General features: G+C 31.2%; 1 protein-coding gene and 1 long non-coding RNA gene across 5 annotated transcripts; one reads left to right on the top strand and one right to left on the bottom strand.

Moving 5' to 3' along the window:
• Window positions 1-2,577: 2,577 nt before the first annotated feature.
• LOC101263783 (beta-amyrin 28-monooxygenase-like) lies at window positions 2,578-8,338 on the top strand. The gene is made up of 3 exons (XM_004250810.5): window positions 2,578-3,857; window positions 4,171-4,358; window positions 4,654-8,338. Exons 1-3 carry the CDS (start codon window positions 2,912-2,914, stop codon window positions 4,951-4,953), a joined length of 1,434 nt encoding a protein of 477 aa, XP_004250858.2. The 5' UTR covers window positions 2,578-2,911; the 3' UTR covers window positions 4,954-8,338.
• Window positions 5,716-12,305, bottom strand: LOC112940327 (uncharacterized). 4 transcript variants are annotated; one of them, XR_011212396.1, is made up of 4 exons: window positions 10,605-12,305; window positions 9,932-10,171; window positions 7,321-9,500; window positions 5,716-7,082 (listed from the first exon to the last, which is right to left on the bottom strand). It is a non-coding gene; the product is annotated as an uncharacterized lncRNA (long non-coding RNA). The 4 variants fall into 4 exon arrangements; XR_011212398.1 differs by having other exon boundaries at window positions 5,716-7,700; window positions 7,806-9,500; XR_011212397.1 differs by having other exon boundaries at window positions 5,716-8,841; window positions 9,260-9,500; window positions 10,605-12,304.
• Window positions 12,306-13,713: the final 1,408 nt, after the last annotated feature.

Raw genomic sequence — 13,713 nt, 5'->3', positions numbered from 1 at the left:
GATATCTCAACACTATCAATAGAGATATCACTCACCATTTGATATACACTTGAATAAGAAGAAAATTCCTCTTCTTCTATCTACTTCTCTCGCCTTCTCTCTTTATGATTATATGCTTATGAGCTTGATTTTATAACAGAATTCGATCTAATTTGATTTGACATTTAGGTATAATTAAAATAGTATAGACCCTAGTATGGGCTAATCCATATCCAATCTTCCTGTTTATATATTACACAATCAAAGCATTTTCCCATTTATTACGCAATGGGAAAATTAACGGATTAAATACAATGTAGTACCCATACTGCAGTGTCTTAACCATGTGAGGATTCAATGGCTATCATTTCAAAATATTTATCCTCTTTTCTTTCAATTTATTGTTCTCAACTACACAGTCTACACAGTCTTGCTGAAAATTTAATTTTGGGATAAACACTTCACTAGATGATACCTCAGAAAGGGAAACTTGTTATAAAAGAAAAAAGGAAGTCTTGAAAATATCTTTGATTTGGACGTAAATTATTAGCTTTGTTATTGAATTATTGATAGTTTTAAAAATATTTCTACATTTTACTAACTAAATTAAGATATATCCCTTATGTTGTAAGATCATGTGTATATTTAAATTTAGATATTCAAGTAAATGAATGTTTTTAGGACTGTTAATATATAGTTCAACAATGAAACTAATAAATCACGTCGACTTTAGAGATGTTTTTAATATTTCTCTCTTAAAAAGATGACAAAATTTTACATTGATGATTAATAAAATGAATGAATTTTCTATGAAGCTTGAACAATCGTCCTCTCATTAAGCTATACTTTGCGATGTGAGTTAGGCCACAAATATAATAAATAAATATATTTAAAACTATTAATCAATAAATATAAAATGATAAATCCCTACACTAATTATTATTTTGTTGATAGATATATCGAGTTAAAATTTATCAAATAAAAAAGAATTGAGAAAGTAGATCTGTATATTCTCAATATCTGATTGCGTGAGTGGCATCCCAATAATGATTGTATTTTTTATGTTTTCTGTCGATTCCGTTAACCTCAATCCCCAAGACTACGGCATGTCTTTGTTCAATAATTTTACACGAAGTTAAAGAAAATAAATTTTTTTATTAATTTTATAATTTAAAAACTAAAGTTATATCAAATGAATATATTTAAAAAATTTAATTTTATAATTTTAGATATATGACGTGAAAAATTAAAATTAATATGTTATCTAAAAAGAAGTAAAACCATTTTTAGAAAAAAATGTAAAAAAATTATCCTTAAATTGTGTGAAATGAATAAAAATATCCACGCTTGTGATTTCGTCCAAAAATGTCTTTGGTATCAATATTTTAATGTAAGAATGTTTTTATTGTTTTTAATGAGTAGAAAATGCTCATTTTCTAAATAAATATATTATTTATTTTGTTTTTTTTAACACATTCTTTTCTAATAATATTTTTTTATAATTAACAAATATTTATCCTACTTTAACTCAGAAAAAAATTTAAATATATATAGTTTAATTATAATTATTTTTTATTGTTATATAAATAAAAATTAATGATAAATTAATTATGATTTTATATATATGACATATATTTGTCAATAAATACATAAAATTATTCTATTATTATTGGTAAAATGAAATTAAGAAGAGAATAATTATTTTTTCTATTTTTATTTTTTAAAGTGATTTTAGATAAAGAAATGAAGAATAAGGCTCTTTTGGAAATTTTTTAAAAAAAATGTTATTCTTATTTCTTAGCTTTTAATTTACTTAATGTGTAATTTGTTAAAAAAGAAATTGTGGGACCCATTTTAGTTGCGTTTTTTTAATTTTAATTCATATTTTTTTAGTTATAATATTACTATTTTGAATGTCGTGGATCTTTTGTATAAATTTTTGCAACTACTTCGACTAAAATACTTCAGTTATCGATATGCCAGTGAGCCCTTACATTTGGATTTTGAGAAAAAAAATAAGATGATTAACAATCACAGATGCATATAATTTATTACAAAACAAAAAAATAGAATCATTGAATCAAATTTTTAATTTAGTATAACAAAAATTAAAAACCATTGACTTAACACGATTTGAAAATTTACCAATATTAATAATATTTATTTTACACTTGATACGATGATTTACTACACCGTAAACATATATAACTAATTTTAGATCTAAAATTTCAAATTATGCTTAAAATAATGTGGATAAATATTGAGAGACATAATACATGAATATGTCATTTAACTTGAAACAGGCTGGAATATATAGCCTTCAACGTTGAATGTGCATAAGTAAACACTTAAACCTATACTCCATTTGTCCACTATTTTTTGTCATATTTTTATTTATAGAATCAAATTATAAGAACTTTGACTAATATTTTAGGTATATTTTCTCATTATACTGATACGAAAAAAATGCAATTAATAGTATTTTTTATAATTTTTGAACATCTAAATTTTTTGTTTAAAATATTAAATTAATATAATTTAATTTAACTTTAAAAATTAGTTAATTTGACTTTCGAAAAGCGCAACATGACAAATAAAAGTGGGTGGAAGGAGTATAAAATCTAACAAAATAGTCAAAATCATCCTAAATAGCGATTTTGTATCCTATGTGGCGTTTTACATGTATTATGTCACATAAGACGTGTGTATTTTCTTGTTACATTTTATACAATTTAAGTGTAATTATACACACTAAAAATTAAAGGACATAGATTACATCTAAAACAAATTAAAGGGATTATTTATATATCATACCAATACCAATATTGGGACCTTGCGCATGTACAAGATTTCCCTTACTACTATATATATACATATCACATGGTATATACTTCAATATCAATTTAGGGAAAAGAAGAGGTAGCACACAAAAATGGACCTCTTCCTCCTCTCTTTTGCAACCACACTTACTATAATCATCTATTCTTTGTTCAAATATTTCTTTGCCAAGCCTAAAGAAAAAATGCCTCTAGCTCCAGGCACCTTTGGTTGGCCTATTATTGGAGAAACCATCCAATTCCTTTTTTCACTTTACTATGGATTGGTCCATGAGTTTGTTCAAGAAAGAACCAAAAAATACAACTCTCATGTATTCAAAACCTCATTACTTGGCCAAAAAGTTGTTGTTTTTTCAGGTCCAGCAGCTAACAAATTCATATTCACTCAAGGTAATAAGCTTATCATTGGTTGGAGACCTAAGTCTGTTCAAAAGCTCTTCCCATCAACATCATTTGTCCCTATTGAACATGACACTAAAAGGGCACATAATGTCATTAGCTATTTTTTGAACTCACAAAATGTTGAGAGACTTATAAGTACTATGGAGAATATGTCACATTTACACTTGAAAAATCATTGGAAAGGGAAAAATGAAGTGATGGTATATGATCAAGTGAAGTTATTCACTTTCTCCCTTTCTATTAGAGCCTTTATGGGGATCGAGGATTCGGATAAAATCTTGAATCTTTATGAAAAATTCAAGATTTTTACACAAGGTCTTTTGGCAGTGGACATAAATCTTCCTGGCACAACATTTTATAAGGCAATGAAAGCTGGGAATGAATTAAGGAAACAAATGAAGGTTATTATTAAACAAAGAAGGGTAGAATTATTTGAAAATCCAAATTTGTCAAAAGTTGATGTGTTGACACAAATGATCAATGAACAAGATGAAGATGGAAAGTACATGACTGAAGTTGAAATAGAGGATAAAGTGTTTGGCTTCATTATTGGTAGTTATGATACTACTGCTACAACTATTACTTTGACCATGAAGTACCTTCAACAAATGCCTGAGTTCTTCAATGAAATAATTCAAGGTATATATTTTTAAATTCTTTTTGCCTATTGCATGATTTGTTACAGATAAGCTTGTATAAAATTGAAAAAAATAGACACACTTGTCTTATGTGACATAATACACGTAAAACACACATAAGACTGACATGTAGAACAACGTCATATGTCTATTTGTTCAATTTTATGTATTATTTCTTAATTTTAAACAAATAGAATCGTTGGTTCAAAAATATTATTGCTATTGAGGGTTTACTTTATATCTTTTGCATGACACCTTATTATTTTTATTTCTCACATAAAAAAAGGTGACCATTCTTTATTATAAATTGATAGAGCAAAATGAGATATCAAGGCAAATGATGCCAAGGAAAGAGCTATGTTGGAATGACATTCAAAAAATGAGGAAAACTTGGAGCTTTGTGAATGAAGTATTAAGAAACACACCAGTTGTTCAAGGTATTTTCAGAGAAGCAATAGAGGACTTCACTTATGAAGACTTCTACATACCAAAAGGATGGAAGGTACGTATTCTTCCCTTCTCGGGTTGTTTGGCAGGGTGTATAAGAATAATGCAGAATATGGTGTATTAATAATACTGACATTAGTAATACTTGTATTTGTTTTTCAACACGTGCGTTGCACATATATCTATCCATGTATATCTAAAGATACGTAGAACTTGTGCATACAATTTACACCTACATTAAATTAATTTATTCATGTCTAAGTTTAACCCTTGATGTGATTACTTTGTGAATGTTTCTTGACATCTTAATAAATATATAATTAGAAGTGCTATTCTAAATAATTTTGCAGATATATTTGAGTTTTGGAGCTACACAAAAGAATGGTGAATATTTTCCAAATCCTACAAAGTTTGATCCTTCAAGATTTGAAGGAAATGGACTAGTTCCTTATACATCAGTTCCATTTGGTGGAGGACACAGAATGTGTCCTGGAAAAGAATTTGCAAGAATATTGATTCTTGTTTTTCTTCATCATCTACTTAAAAATTTTAGATGGGAGCCTAAGGTTCCTTTAGAAAAAATACTGTATCCTTTTTTCTTACTAGCCATTCCAACAGATGGGTATCCTATTACCCTTTCTTCTATTTAAGTTTTTTTTTTTTTTATGAAAATAAAATGTCAAAGTACGTTACCTAGTTAATGTTGCTTCTTCAAATTTAATGGAAGAATTAATAATTGTTGCTTACTATTTCTATGGATTTTGAAGTTATTTAAAGAGACATTTGAAACACTTTTGGGCCATATATACACTCAAGTCTCAAGCCCAAGTTTATAATATACTACAAAGTTACTAAAAGAACTATAACTAGGAGAACTTTTGGGCCATATACACACTCAAGTCTCAAGCCCAAGTTTATAATATACTACAAAGTTACTAAAAGAAGTATAACTAGGAGAGTTATGATGAGGGATATTGAAGTACAAATCAATTTTCTTTGCAACAAATTAAAATAGATGATATTTGTAAACTTGCTCACAGAAATCAAGCACATGGTGAAGCAATTTTTTATGTTTATTTGTATTTGTCTCAAGTCCCAACGACGAGGTTTCTACCATGTTCAACTATTTTTTTTACAAAAATTAATAAAAATATCAATGCTAACAACAAAAATTTCGAACATGATAAGCTATTAAAGGGACATACACAATTATTGTATATAAAGGGGGAAATGAGGTAAACAATAATCAGATAAGATAAGTCTATCTTCAAAAGTTGTCATGATCCAAAAATTCGAGTCATAATGACACCTATCATGCCCCACCAATAGGCAAGTCAAATGAACTTCTGAAACAACAAATAACATGTATATTGAATACAAACAATAATCAACGAGAAATTTAAAGCAAAGCATTAAAGACAAGAATAGTAATATATACAAAAGCCAATAGTACAAGATCCAAACCTCCAACCTGGTGGATATCAATATAAAACTACTATACGAGTATAAGTCACAAAAGTGGATCAAAAAGTACAGACTTAACTGAAATATAAAAAAACTAGCCCAAAAGTTATATACAGAAGGAGATAGGCTAAACTAAAACACCATCAGCTCACCCTCAATCTCCAAAGATCTCTAAAGCTGTCCTAATCAACACTGACGGTTGGAGCTAGGATCTATATCAGGAAAACAAATGTAGAGTGTAGTATGAGTATCAAAATAATAGAGACTTTGTACGCATCATAGACTGACAAAGCACGAAAAATAAAAAAGTAAAGAGGAAAAACGATAAAGTAACACCGACTAGAGGTCAATCGAGCAAAGCGATAAAATGTGACTAACTATAAACCTCACGAGTCTAGAAGCAGAAGAAACTGAAAGGTAAAGTAGCTAACAATAACCTAATTGGATCCATGAGTCGAGAAGGTACAGTCATGCGTAATTTGAAAGTAATAACTATTAGATAAAATGATAATCACACCCAGGATAATGTCCAAACTAAATAGCAATAATAAGAGAGTAACAACGACACTAAATATTAAATGGGTAAATATGATACCCGAATAAGTAATATAATAATATTGATCAAAAAGTTGGTTGTAGACTACTACTCAACACTCTTTTATTTCTTACAACTCACAATAATATTACTTGCACAATATTTTTCTCACAAACTAAAGTTTGTGGATTACTCTCTCTACTCTTTATTGCTTCTCTATTTTGGTATGTCTTTTAGTGTTCAATTACTACTCTATTTATAGAGTTTTTTCAAGACTTGATTACATCATTAATGACATAATGTGGTAGCCAATTTTCACAAAAATTGGTTGCCAAACTCTACCAAACTTATACCGAACTATGACTACCTACTTCTACAAATATGACTACCAACTTTCACATTGGTGGCTATCAATTTTCACATTTGTGGCTAGTAATTTCAACAAGTATGGCTGCCAAATTAATTGTTGCCAAGAATTTTTACCACAAATCTCTCCCTTAATTTTGATTTTTCTTCTTTACTCCAAGGCATGATCTCAATCTTTGAAAATCTTCAAACTTGAGAGGCTTTGTAAATATATTCGCAACTTGATCATGAGATTTCACATACTTGAGTTCTACCTCTTTCTTAGCAATGTATTCTCGGATAAAGTGATCCCTTGTGTCTATGTGCTTGTTTCAATCATGATATACAGGATTATTTGCAAGTGCTTGCACGGATTTGTTATCAACACAAATCATTGTGGCTTCAATTTGCAGCAAATTGAGTTCCTTCAACAATCTTCTCAACCAAATAGCATAACACGTACATGATGTCATTGCCACGTATTCAACTTGACAAGTCGATAGAGTAATAATTGATTGTTTATTTGAACTCTAAGAAATAACACAATCACCCAAGAAAAACACAAAACCATATTTTCTTTTTCTATCATCAACATCTCCCGCATAATCACTATCACAATATCCAACAAGATTAAAATCATAAGAAGAATTAAATAGCCCAAGGTTGATTGTACCTTTTAGGGAGAGAAGAATTCCTTTAGTGGCCTTCAAGTGAATGGAGGTAGGAGCTTCCATGAAGCGACTTACTACTCCAACTGCAAAGAGTATATCTCGTCTCGTACATGTCAAGTACCTCAGACTTCCTATGAGACTTTTGAACAAAGAGGAATCCACTTTTTCTCCATCGTCAAATTTTGTCAATTTTGTTCCACTTTCCACTGGGTATTCACAGGGTTGAAATCAAACATGTTGAACTTCTTTAGAATCTCTTTTGTATAGCTTCCTTGAGATATAAAGATGTCTTCCTCTATTTGCTTCACTTCTATGACCAAGTAATATGACATGAGCCCTATGTCTGTCTCCTCAAACTCAAGGGACATAGCTTTCTTGAAAGCTTCAAATAAAATTGAGTTGTTACCCGTTAGAATGAGATCATCAATATAAAGACAAACAAACAGATATCTCCATTAGTATGAACTTTAATGTAAAGAGTATATACATGGAGACAACGAGTAAACCCATTGTCTTGAAAGTATTTGTCAATGCGACTATTCCAAGCTCGTGGAGCTTGCTTCAACCCATCTAAGGCTTTCTTCAACCTCAACACCTAATCTTCGTAATTTTTAACCACAAAACTCAATGGTTGCTCAACATAGACTTCTTCTTCAAGATATCCATTCAAGAATGCCAATTTGACATATGGATCTTCCACTTCATTTGCGCTGCTAAAGAGATCAATAGACGGATTGTCTCCATGCGGGCAACAGACGTTTGGACTTCCTCATAGTAGATGTCATTCCTTTGTTTGTAGTCTTTAGCCAGAAGCTTTCCTTGTATCTTTAAACCTCTCCATGGGCATTTTTCTTCATCTTATATACCTATTTGACTCCAACTGCTCGATGGTCCTTTTGGACGAGTTATTAACTCCCAAGTGTAGTTCTTCACTATTGACTGGATCTCCTCCTCCATGGCTTGTCTCCACCTTTTGTCAGTAAGAGCTTCATCAAAATTTATTAGTTCACTATCAGCAAAGAGACAACACAAAAAATCAAAATTAGTAATTTCTTCTATGTCATCATAGAATGATCATCATCCAATGTGGTCTTTCACTTAAACTCTCTTGAAAAGATGGAGATGCAACATTTGCTGGTAAAGAAGGCGGGGTTGCAACCTGTGCAGGTTCCATGGTCTCCTATCCTTCTTCATCTCCGAAGTAAGGAAGAAAATCATATGTTTTTTCTTTTAGAGCCTCCCAGTTTTGCGATGCTTCTTCATTAAATTCAACATCATGACTCACCACAACCTTGTTATTGTGTGGATTAAACAATTTGTAGCCTTTTGAACTTGCATCATAGCCAACAAACACATGTTTGACACTACGATCGTCAATTTTAGATCTCCCTTGATGTGGAACATGAGCATAAGCTATGCTCCCGAATATTCTCAAGTGTTTAACATTTGTCTTTCTTTCGCTTCATGTTTCTTGAGGTGTTTGAGCTCGTACATTTTTGTTGGAGACGTGTTGCTCAAATAAACTGCACAAGAAACAACCTCGGTCCAAAATTCTTTTGGTAGATAATTAGCTTTCAACATACATCTAGCCATATTAAGAATTGTTCTATTCTTACTTTCTACATATCCATTTTGTTGGGGCGAGTAAGGTACCGTTAGAGGGCGAGGAATTCCATGAGATTGAAAAAAGTCATTAAATCTTTTAAAGTGAATTATGCCTCCTCTATCGGACCTTAATGCTTTTATTTCATAACCTCTTTCTTTTTTTATAAGTGCTTTGAAATTTTTAAAGGCAGCAAAAACTTCAGATTTTTGCTTAAAAAGGTTTACCATAGTCTTTCAACTGAAATCATCAATAAAGAGCAAGAAGTGTTTTCTTTTACCAAAAGAAGGTGGATCGATTAGACACACACATCAGTGTGTTCAAGTTGAAGTGCTTACTTATTATTGATGTAGTCTCCTTTGGAAAACTCCTCCTTGCATGTTTTCCAAGAATACAAGCTCCACACAATTGATTTGGATGGTTGATTGATGGTATCCCATCAACCATGTTCTTGTTTATCATTGATTTGAGAGCTTCAAAGTTTAATGCCCAAATCTCATATGTCAACACCATGAATCATCTTTCACATTGGCCTTCAAATACTTTGAATCGATAGTTTGAAAATTCAAAGGAAATAACCTATTATTTGCCACATGAACTTTAGCAATTAAGTTGTTACTTGAATCTCTAAGCCAAAGATGCATATTTTCATATGAATATCACATCCTTTTTCAAAAAGTTGACCCTAACTCAAAAATATTATTTTTCAATTTTGGAACATAATAAACATTAGTAATTATGGCCACCATCTTTAAAAGTCTTTAAATTCTTTTGAAGTGAATTCGTCTCCTCTATTGGACCTTAATGCTTTTATTTTATAATCACTTTCTTTTTCAACTAGTGTTTTGAAATTTTTAAAGGCAACAAAAACTTCAGATTTTTTCTTCAAAGTGTATACCCAAGTCTTTCTACTGAAATCATCAATAAAGACCAAGAAGTATTTCTTTTACCAAAAATAGGTGGATCAATTGGACCATACACATCATTGTGAACAAGTTGAAGTGGCTTACTAGTTCGTGATGTAGTCTCATTTGAAAAACTCCTCCTTACATGTTTTCCAAGAAGACACGCTTCTCAAATAGATTTGAATGGTTGATTGACGGTATCCCATCAACCATGTTCTTGTCTCCCATTTATTTGAGCGCTTCAAAGTTCAAGTGCCCGAATCCATATGCCAACATCACGAGTCATCTTGCACATTTTTCTTCAAGCACTTTGTATCGATAGTTTGAAGATTCAAAGGAAATAACCTATTTTTTGCCATATGAACATTAGAAATTAAGTTGTTACTTGAATCTCTAATCCAAAGATGCATATTTTTCGTATGAATATTATATCCTTTTTCAAGAAGTTGACCAAACTCAAAATATTATTTTTCAATTTTGGCACATAATAAACATTATAATCAATTTATGGCCACCATCTTTAAAAGTCATTAAATTCTTTTGAAGTGAATTCACCTCCTCTATCGGACCTTAATGCTTTTATTTCATAACCACTTTCTTTTCTACAGGTTATTTGAAATTTTAAAGGCAACAAAAACTTCAGATTTTTGCTTCAAGAAGCATACCCAAGTCTTTCTACTGAAATCATCAACAAAGACCAAGAAGTATTTTCTTTTACCAAAAGAAGGTAGATCGATTGGAACACACACATTAGTGTGTACAAGTTGAAGTGGCTTACTTGTTGTTGATGTAGTCTCTTTTGGAAAACTCCTCCTTGCATATTTTTCAAGAAGACAAGCTTCACACAATTGAATTCAATGGTTGATTGACGGTATCCCATCAACCATGTTTTTGTCTCCTGTTGATTTGAGCACTTCAAAGTTCAAGTGCCCAAATCTCATATGTCAACACCATGAGTGATCTTGCATATTGGCCTTCAAACACTTTGCATCGATTGTTCTAAGATTCAAAGGAAACAGCTTATTCTTTGCCATATGAACTTTAGGAATTAAGTTGTTACATGAATCTCTAAATCAAATATGCATATTTTTCATATGAATATCATATCCTTTTTCAAGAAGTTTACCCAAACTCAAAATATTACTTTTCAATTTTGGTACATAATAAACATTAGAAATCAATCTATGGTCATCATCTTTACAAGATATCAAAATCCTACCTATCCCTTCAATTTGGATCTTTGAGGTATCTCCAAAAGATATATTACCTTTCACCATCTTCTTTATCTCCATAATTTTTTCTTTTTAGATTTGTCATACCTCATTTCATTTGTACCTTGATAGGATCCACATACTCTACCTCCTCGTTGACCACGATCACGACCTCTGAATGACTAGTGACTTTTATCTTCATTGCTGATATGATTGGTATAACTTCTTCCTCTTACTCGGCCTTTACGACCAACACGGCCTTGCCATTGTCCATTTCCTTAACTCTTCTCACCTTCAAATCTTTTGAAGAATGCATGAGTTTTGAGAAGTTACTCTAGTGGCTCTTTTTTTCTCCTTTTCATTTTCTCTTCGTGGGCTAGTAAAGAACATTTCAATTGTTCTACCACCATAGAGTCTAAATCTTTAGACTCCTCAATTATACACACCACATAATCTAATTTAGGTGTTAAAGAACGAAGGATCTTTTCTACCACACGCACATCATCTACTTCCTCCCCGTAATTTCTTAGTTGATTTACAACAACCATCAATCTTGAACAGAATTCTGAAATGAATTCGGATTTTTTAATTATTAAAACTTCAAAGTCAGCCCTTAGAGTATGAAGTTTTATCTTCTTTACTTTAGAAACTCCCTGGAGAGAATTTTTCCAAATATCCCACGCTTCTTTTGAGGTGGTTGCATATGACACCTTCTCAAATATGCCATCATCAAACTTTGATGGATAAGAGTGAGGTCCTGTTGATCTTTCTTTCTTGTCTTTAACAATACCCCCTTTTCATTTGAGGACAAAGTTTCCTCATTTGTGGTTCTTGTATACCCTTTGTCTACAATATCCCAAACATCTTGAGAGTCAAGAATGACTTTCATTCGTAGACACCATTTTTCATGATTTTTTCTTGTGAGATGGGGGTATAGAAAGGACAACAGAGTATTACTTGTTATGGATTTGATACCACGTTGTTAGACAAAATGATAATCACACCCAGGATAATGTCCAAACTAAATTGCAATAGGAAGAGAGTAACGATACCAAATATTAAATGGGTAAATATGATACCCGAATAAGTAATATAATAATATTGATGAAAAACTTGATAGTGTCAAAAGACTACTACTCAACACTCTTTTATTTTTCAAAACTCACGATAATATTACTTGCACAATATTTTCTCACAAACTAAGAAGTAGTTTGTGGATTACTCTCTCTACTCTCTGTTGCTTCTCTATTTTGGTGCGTCTTTTAGTGTTCAATCACTACTCTATTTATAGAGTTTTTTTTTGAACACTTGATTACATTATTAATGACATAATGTGGTAACCAATTTTTAAATTGTCTACCAAACTCTACCAAACTTATGCCAAACTTTGAGTACCTATTTCAACAAATACGGCTACCAACTTTCATATTGGTGGCTATCAATTTTCACATTTGTGGCTAGTAATTTCAACAGGTATGGCTGCCAAATTAATTGTTGCCAAGATTTTATTCCCACAATAACTCAAATAGACTCCTATAAGTCTGATGAATATAGATAAGAGTTACTACTATTTATGATCGAGAATAGGTGAAATCCAGAGCAAAGGAGAAGATAACTCAAAATTTGATGAACTGCGACAAAGTCACCCGAAAGAAGTACATATTAGAATTACATTGTTAGGTCTCAACCCAACTAAGAGTAATGCTCCCGAAACTTGAACCGTGGTTGAAGATAATATACCCATAACTCAAACCACAACTATAAGGGCAGATAGGAAAGGATCCTATAACACAAGTTACCATCGTAAAGGCTATAGTGGATTGAAACCCAACATCAAAATTTACCAAAGATTTATCCCATGTATAAACGCAAGTCCAATCTCAAATAGTGAAATAAAGCCCGGTTTTACGACGAAAAAACGTAGCATAATGGAAGTTATAGACAAAGGTGTCACGATGGATGAGTTGTCTCCAACTAAGGCTCATACTATCAGATCCAAGTCTGCTATACTATACTATACTATTCTACTCCAAATACAAGTCAAAGGCAATCACTAGCCTACGCCTAGGCTATATAAGAACAAGCTACCAATAATTATACAATATACCAAAGAGATGCTACAAGATATGATCCAATCACAAAATTAAGGTACGCATGCTCAAATCTTCGGAAATCACCCGAAAGTAACGCTAAGGCAAAATAAAAAAAATAGTAAATTATTGATTAAACTAAAAGTGATTAAAAGTTGATAAACCATTTCTTGGTTGACCAATTTATGACTTTAAACTTACTTATTTTTTAGAATTTGGTAAGTAAGCAAAAAAAAAAAAAAGAAGTTATTTCAAGAGTATTTCTATGAAATCTAGAAAAATAATAAAGGGGGCGGGAGGGTTGGACAGTGGGGCCTCAGTGGCAGCAAGGGTGAGATGGTCAAGGTGTAGGAGTTGGTGCTGTTATGCGAGTGGGTAAGTAGTTATGATAAATATTGAATATCATTTGTATAACATATTTCCTCTATTTTCATTAAAAAAATCATTTTTCTTATTTTTAAGAAACTTATTTTCCTAGAAAATATGTTCTTCAAAAAATTTATCCAATCAAACATCAGAAAAGAAGAAAACATTTTTCTCCATACCAAGCACACCCTATAGTAGAACACTTTTTTAGTTTTAAACT

This window comes from Solanum lycopersicum, chromosome 11 (genome assembly GCF_036512215.1).
Source record: "Solanum lycopersicum chromosome 11, SLM_r2.1".
Classification (NCBI taxonomy): Eukaryota; Viridiplantae; Streptophyta; class Magnoliopsida; order Solanales; family Solanaceae; genus Solanum; species Solanum lycopersicum.
Note: the sequence above shows the minus strand (reverse complement) of the source record. Positions and strands in the feature narration are given on the sequence as shown.